General features: G+C 42.5%; 1 protein-coding gene across 1 annotated transcript; it reads left to right on the plus strand.

Moving 5' to 3' along the window:
* The first annotated feature begins 984 nt into the window (after nt 1-984).
* LOC118339982 (zona pellucida sperm-binding protein 3-like) lies at nt 985-7,250 on the plus strand. Its single transcript, XM_035677821.1, has 11 exons — nt 985-1,521; nt 1,613-1,715; nt 2,153-2,271; nt 2,351-2,469; nt 3,339-3,442; nt 4,141-4,318; nt 4,535-4,652; nt 5,837-5,928; nt 6,137-6,231; nt 6,783-6,908; nt 7,095-7,250. Exons 1-11 carry the CDS (start codon nt 1,111-1,113, stop codon nt 7,220-7,222), a joined length of 1,593 nt encoding a protein of 530 aa, XP_035533714.1. The 5' UTR covers nt 985-1,110; the 3' UTR covers nt 7,223-7,250.
* The last annotated feature ends 256 nt before the right edge of the window (nt 7,251-7,506 follow it).

Consider the following 7,506-nt stretch of genomic DNA (forward strand, 5'->3'; position numbering starts at 1 on the left):
CTATCTATCTATCTATCTACCAAACATACTGTTGTTTTTGGTCTTGGAGCCAAATGTATAAAACATACAATTATATCAGACAGAAGTGTATAAAATGACCCACATCATATCTAGAATATTTACATTTAATGTGATAGGGCAGCCATAAATCCTGGCTATTTCACCCAATGGTATCACATACTGTAACTTCAGTGCCAGGACAAGCACATGTAATATATATAAAGTATCATATCGTACAGGAAACTATATTTTCTAAACTTAAAGAAACTTAAGTGGAGTTCTGTATGGGGAAATCAAGAGTTTATGCAGACCCTAAAACAATTCTGTGCTGCCATTACTGAACGTCTCACCTGTGCAAGATTTACAACAGGTATGTCAGCGTGTGATTGACGTCTGCTGGCACAGGTTCAGGACACGCCCCCCCTGCTTCCTGTCACATGTCACACACACACGCATATATATTTGGTGGTGGTGACATTTGTGAAGCCTCACGGAAGATGATCGTAAATCTCGGTTTTATGAGCGAGTCTGCTGAACTCTGCAGACTGCTGACCGCATCGCCTTGACATTCAAGACCACTGCGGCGCAAAAAAACCTGGGTTCCAACTCCCTGAAAGCGTTGATTGATTTGCCTCATGGGGGCAGTGAAAGGCACTCACTGTTAGGGTCAGCCTTGTTTCTGTTTATAAAAGTCTTTGTTCATTAGCATCATGTGGAGATTTGGCAGACGTCAGTGTTTGCCTTTAAAACATTTAAAGAATGCTCAATATTTTTAGCTTTTTCCAAAGTTTTAGCCTCAATAGAAAAATACACAATTAAATTGTTTCTCTATAAAATGAGTCTTAGACATAAATACAGGTTTTAGGCTGACTAAATGCTGTAAATATGACATTCGGAGTTAAGCAGCCATCATCCAATCTGAAGTTCTATTTAGTGAAAAAGAAGAGAGGAAAGGAAAGCTTCAAAGATTGGATCCTGCAGGCTGGAATCCAATCAAGTCATTAGGAGCAGGTGGGGCCTGAGCCAAGCTCTCATAACTTAGCTCTGGTCAAAAGACAAAAGCAGCAGCGCTCTCTGAAAACAACAAAAACTTTTGTGGGATAAGTTGTGATGGGGTTCAGGGAGGCGGTTTTGTTAGGGTTTGTGCTTCTTCTCTCACTTGGAAATGTTTGTGCTGCCACACAAAACTGGTTAAACTTCAGCACCAATGAGACTCTGAACCAGATCCCACCAGAACGAGTGACAAGAAGCTTACAGCTGCCAAGAGCACGGCAGACAACAGATCATTGGTCAAACCTGATAGAGCGCAGTGATCTGCCGGTCCGAAATCCTGTCAGCTACAGGCTCAAGATCTATCAGCTCAGGAACCCCGCTGCTGAAATGCAAACTCCTCAAAACCCGCAGGGATCGGAGGCCAGAAAGCCGACCTCAGAGCAGCTGGAGCCGAGGGAAACTCGAGAGTTGTTAAAGTTGCCAGGTCAAGGTCCAGATTTGTACCTATCCCTCAAGCAGGAACCAAAGGTACTTTTTATCCTCATGACTTCCACGCAGCCTTTTTGATCTTCTGCATTATTTTTAAGTTTAGTGTAATTAAATCTGAATGATGTTCTAGGTGCTGGTGAAGTACGAGCAGTGGTTGCCTGTGCCAGCGGCCAGCGTGGCAGCGCACTGTGGTGAACGAGAGGTCACCGTAGAGGTCAAACAGAACTTCTTGGGTAATGACTGCCGGTTACTTGTTTGAATTGATCCTGTGTTTTTCTGTCCACAGTGGCACCGGCACAGGTCCATTTAACTTGCCTTCTGCTCTGATGTCTGAAAAAGAAAGGGTCAGGTTAGAGGCCCGAATTGGAAAATTGAATGGAGCGGTGAAGATGGGACACTCAGTGCTGATTACTGCAAATGGCACAGACTATGGGCTCGGCAATCAATATTATGTTTCCTCTTATTTCTTCACTCCGAGAAGGAGCATTCTGTGTGGCCAGTTCAGTGCTCAAATGCTGACTTTACAGTGACGCATTAAGAAACCTTTTTATTTGTCCTGTGGCTGAACCTCCACTTGCTGTGAGTGTTATTGACTGGACCAGGAAAAGAAATGGCCTTTGGTAATGGTCCTGATTTAAGCTGCGCCTTTTCCTCTTTGTACTTTGTGTAGGAAATGGTCAGTTGATCCGCCCGAGTGATCTGACCTTAGGAGGCTGCGCTGTGCTAGACACCGCTGACCACATCCTGCAGTTCCAGACGGAGTTACAGAGCTGCGGCAGCACGATGACGGTGTGTGGCTGGCTCTCTGCCTGCGTTAGTGCCCATGTACTCTTGTATATTTAAAGTCAACTGTTTTGTGTGTTTGCAGATGACTGAAGATGCCCTCATCTACTCCTTTTCTCTGATGTACTCCCCAACACCCATTGGCAACACTGTTGTTTTGAAGACTAACCCTACTCAGGTGGTAATAGAATGCCACTATCGAAGGTAAAGCCTCCATAATTTAGTTTTCCCTCTTTAAGCCTGCCAAGTCTAATTCTAGCCCTGCTGTCAGCACAGATTATTTAGAGTATTTGCAGGTCTTGAAGTCTTTAGTTTTCTAAAAAAAAAGTATTAGTGTAAGCCCCCCCCCCCCATTAAAGGTCCATTGTGTAACATTTATTCTATTCATTCTATTGTCAAAAATGGAATATTATATTCATAGCTATCTTTTGATTAAATAAAAGTTGTCTGCGTTACCTTAACGTTTGTATCTTTAGAGAGAGCGGGTCCACTGCTATGGAGGCTGCCATGTTTAACCGCTATGTACTACTACGGTATCCCAGAACAGACAAACCAAACACTGGCTCTACATGGGGCCTTTTGCGAGTTTCGTGGCCACCATAGTTTCTCCTACACACTTGGCAGGCAGGGCTGTATTCAAATGATTTCAATCTGTAACTTCACCACTAAATGCCACTGAATCCTGCACATAACGTTTTAATTCATCCATCTAATCCATCTATCCATTTCCTGCGTCTTGTCTAGCTCCAGATTGCTTTATTTAACTAATTACATCATTAAGGAAGTACTGAAAAGTCATATAATAATTATAAAAAATTCATAGCCCTTATCATCTCTACTGGTTTTCCTTCATAGTTTTGGCCAGTAAGACCATCAAACAATTTTTAAAAGGTCTTAAGCCTTGAATATAACTTGGTGAACCCTGCAGAAGCTGTTATTCATGTCATATTTACCTTCCTGTGTTCCATTTTCTTCTGTCCTGTCCTTTCTTGTGCGTGAGGAACACGTTCTTCTTCCTCGATGAGCCTCTTCTCTAGTGAAATGCCCGTCCTTCCTTTTAATTGTCCTCGCAGGAGGCATTATGTGAGCAGCAACGCTGTTGGGCCTACCTGGAAGCCGTTTGCCTCCAACATGTTGGCGGAACAGCAGCTGCACTTCTCCCTGCGCCTCATGACAGGTGGGGACACGTCAAGAAACGACAAACTTAGAGCTGATGTTCTGCAGTTTAAAACTTTGATTTGCGGCAGACGGTTTGGCTAATTTCCCTAGCGAACAGCTTTAATTGCAATCACTCAAGGCCTCGCAGACTTCACCGCTACTGCTTAAGATGCCGAGCTGTGACTTGATAAGTGGGTGGTGGGATTGGGGTTGGGGGGGGGGGACTTTTGATGCATGGTAATGAGCTGAAATTACATGCCTTGTAGGCTGCAGGCGACCCAACGGGGTCACTCGCACAATAAAGGGGATCAATAAACAGCTGATTATGTTTTTCTAATTCCAAGCTACACATGTAGATAGTGATGGCACCAACTTGTTGTTCATCTTTAAAGGTTGGCCTAACGCGACCTCAAACCGTTTCCTGTTATTTACTTATTGCTAGGAAGGAAATGATGAAAGTTTTAAACCAGTTTTTGCAGGCACAGACCCTCATCTGTTTCTTATCCAGGTTAATGATGATGCTACATGTGTAATTCATTTATTGCCTCTTCAAAGTACTTTTCTCTTATTGTTACAGTACCTATATCCTATTCACTGCCACTGCACTGACCCACTCTCCCCCCGGAGGCGTCATTTAAGTTTCATCTAATCAGATTGATGGCTCCTGCATTGCTTTTCCACTTTTTTTTTTTTTTTTTTCCGTCTGTATTTGATTAGAGGACTGGCAGTCACAGAGGCCTTCCAACGTCTACTTCCCGGGTGACGTGATGCACATCGAAGCGGCCATCCTCCAGGGTCACCATATTCCGCTGAGGATCTACGTGGACAGCTGTGTGGCCACTACCAACCCCGACCCCAGCTCTCAACCCAGATACCCCTTCATCACCAACCACGGGTGAGAAGCTGTGGTTTGAATAGAAACATTGAAGTGGTGGTGTTTGTGTAAAAGGAGTCAGCTAGTCATAATAATAATCAAGATTTAGGTTTAAAAGGTACAGTTGCATATCATGACGTATCTGTTTGGAGCATTTATTGTCCTGTGAGGAGTTGGAACGGCCGGGCCTTTTGTGTTTATGAATATAAATCCTGTGCCTGTATTTTGCCATATAAGGTGTTTAAGTGATGCTAAGCTGACAGGAGCCAAGTCTTACTTCATGCAGAGGAGCCAGGAGGATAAACTTCACTTCCAGCTGAAAGCCTTCAGGTTCCACCAAGATCACAGGAATTCAGTAAGTACAGCGAGTACGAGACGTGTTTATACAGTTTAGAACTACTGATCATGTATCATCTAGTCAGACACTTGACTTTTGAGGCAGTTTTTCTTTTCCGGCATTCTACTCAAGCACTCAGAATACTGTCAAGAGGTGTGTCTGGATGTGAGAAGCTAACTTGTGCCAGCCAAGGTGTTGCTTAACAATATTTTTTTTTTTTTTTTTTTACATGCTAAGTTGGCACGTAACGTATACATTACTGAGTGTTGTTTGAAGGGCGTAATGCCCTCAGTTGCTATCTGTGCTGAGTTCAAATACTTTCCAACTGAGCGAATGAATGGCCTCTCCGGTAACCTTAAACTGAGGAACCATAATGTAGCGTAGAGAAGCCAGAATGGAGCGTTGCCACAAATCGAAGCCAGTGTCAACTCAGAAAAACCCTTTTCGTGCATCTGTGCAATCAGAGCTTTGGATGAACCTTAACATTAAAATTAACTTTGATCATTTTGCCAAACAGGAAACGTTACTCCCAAATGCAACAGTCTGCTTGATAATCCATTAGAAACCTCAGTTTATTTAAAAGAAAACAAAAAAACTCACTGCATACACGTCATGGTTACATAAGAATACATCAGACCCTGAGAGAAGGGGCAATGTGCGCACTGTTTTTTCAGCAATAGATTGCCAGGCTGAATAATTTAAGCTTGAATATCTTAAATTTCTGGAGGTGTAGAATCACTTTTCAGCATGGAATGGGTGGCTACTTATGTTACACAAGACACACAGTTTTTATATCTTAGCAAGAATCTGGCAATAATATACATACACTTTATGCATTTTCAACCAGAACAGTGTCAAAGTCCTTAGTGTACGTTTACAACCCTGCTATCTAGCAGTTGGAGTTATTAAATGCAAAAATGGAAACAATTTTGAGAATCTATACAATTTGACAAACCAAAAAATATTGCGACTATATTATATTCTTACACCCCGAGGTCAAAGTAGTTTCCATTCTTAAGATTTCAAAATATGTGCTGATGAAGTTAGCATCATTAGCACACTTGTTGGATCTACTAATGAGAACGTATTGGAAAGATGTGAATCGGTGGAGATGCGGTCTGTGCAACATTTCGAACAGCAATAATGCATGTGTAACACTGAATATCAATGTCTTTGTTTAATGTTCTTTAACTTCCTCGTAGCGCTACATCACATGTCACCTGAAAGCAACAGCACTCTCTGTTCCCATCGACTCGCAACACAAAGTGTGTTCATTCTTGATTGAAGCTAAAAGGTTTGTTCCCTCAAAGGTAATTCAGTGAAACTCAACCGAACAGTCACCTTACATTAGTTAACTACTTTTATTTCTGTTATGTTCAGCTTATATTTGCAGGCATTCCCCCCCTAATACTGTAACAAGCAAAAGTTCTCTTCTACCATGACTCTAAGGCTATAAAAAGATTCATTCAACTGCTGTAAGTTACATTTTTGGCTCTGGACAGATGGGTGGCATCAGGCGGAGACAATAAGGTGTGTAGCTGCTGTGAGACCAGCTGCAAAAAGCAGAGACGGAAGAGAGGCCTCGCGACAGATGCTGGTACAGTCTACAGAAGCAACACTACATTACACATGGGGATGAATCCTGAACACTTGATACTGACCCAGGGGAGATATTCTGGTACAATCTCCAGTGCTGTCATTTAAAAAAAAAAAAAAACTTTTACAATATTTTTTGGCAGGATATCACAAAAAGGAATTTTTATGTCCATTTGGCATTTTTAGATCTACCTGGAGGCCATGTGCAACCGGCCTGAGACTATCTTTGGGTTCTGAAGCAGCAAGCCTCACCCTGTTGTACTTAAAATGAACCCAAATGATTGCTTGTAACAAGGAGGGAAATATAATCAGCCACAGACTAACAAACAAGCAGAAGATCCAGCCATATTTAGACAAGCTAACTTGCTCTCGTTTGGCACACATGCTGTTTATGCATCTTTAGAGGATTGATTCTGAGCTGATCCCTTTTAATTGTCCAATCAGTCGTGTCGTGAATGGTTGAATCAGCTGGCTAAATGCGCTTAGTTTGTTTGTTTTTTTCTTCCTCTCCCATCTCCCCTGCTCCATTCTCCCCCAATATTGGACTTGCAGAGCTTCCTCTAGGTCTGCAGTGGGAGGGGACAGCTGCTCTGGGCCCAATCCTGCTGGAGGAAAACATCCTGGAAGAGGAGCTGTCTGAGCCGTCCCTGCTCCGAATGCGTGAAGCGACTGGAGCAGGTTAGGAAGGGCACTGGCGGTTTTCACACATGGGGCAACACACAACTGTGGAAAAAATGCATTCAAATTAACTTTTTTTTTTTTTTCCCCCGCACATACCTTTTCTGCCATCATCTCTTAATTACTAATGCTAAATGCTGTAACTAATGGAACCGATAACGCTTGTCTTCTGCTCTCCGTCCTCAGCATCCTATTCATTGATAGCCCTGTTGTACGGAGCGGGTGCAGCCCTGGCTGTGGTGTTACTAGTTTTCATGGGTGCCATCATTTGCAGCGGATTACGCAAACCCACTGCACACACTGTTTGTACCTAATTTAAGACAATAAAACATTTAAAACAAAGCCTCATTTTTGCTTTTTCATCTCTTGAACAAAGACAAAAGATCATAGTTGTTTTTAATTCTCTCTAGCTAATGAATTAAGACTCAAATCAGCCATCTTGAAGTCTCAGTTTTCTTCTGAGAATTGTATTTTGGAGTTAAACTTGCACTGTTTCAGGAGATTACTTTATTTGGTTGAATCTGTACAGTATGTTGCTCATGTGCCTCTGCAGTGTATTCTGTGTTAGTATTATAGGTTTTCCGGGGTTAAAAGGGGT

The sequence above is a fragment of the Morone saxatilis genome, unplaced genomic scaffold (genome assembly GCF_004916995.1).
Source record: "Morone saxatilis isolate NCDOM2014 unplaced genomic scaffold, NCSU_SB_2.0 Contig6, whole genome shotgun sequence".
NCBI lineage: Eukaryota > Metazoa > Chordata > Actinopteri > Moronidae > Morone > Morone saxatilis.

What these genes read in the sequence shown, in the direction of transcription:
- LOC118339982 (XM_035677821.1), top strand. Translation starts at nt 1,111, where the DNA reads ATGGGGTTCAGGGAGGCGGTTTTGTTAGGGTTTGTGCTTCTTCTCTCA. An exon ending in TTCTTGATTGAAGCTAAAAG is followed by an intron (nt 5,929 to 6,136) that starts GTTTGTTCCCTC and finishes GGCTCTGGACAG; the next exon opens with ATGGGTGGCATCAGGCGGAG. An exon ending in AGGCCTCGCGACAGATGCTG is followed by an intron (nt 6,232 to 6,782) that starts GTACAGTCTACA and finishes TTGGACTTGCAG; the next exon opens with AGCTTCCTCTAGGTCTGCAG.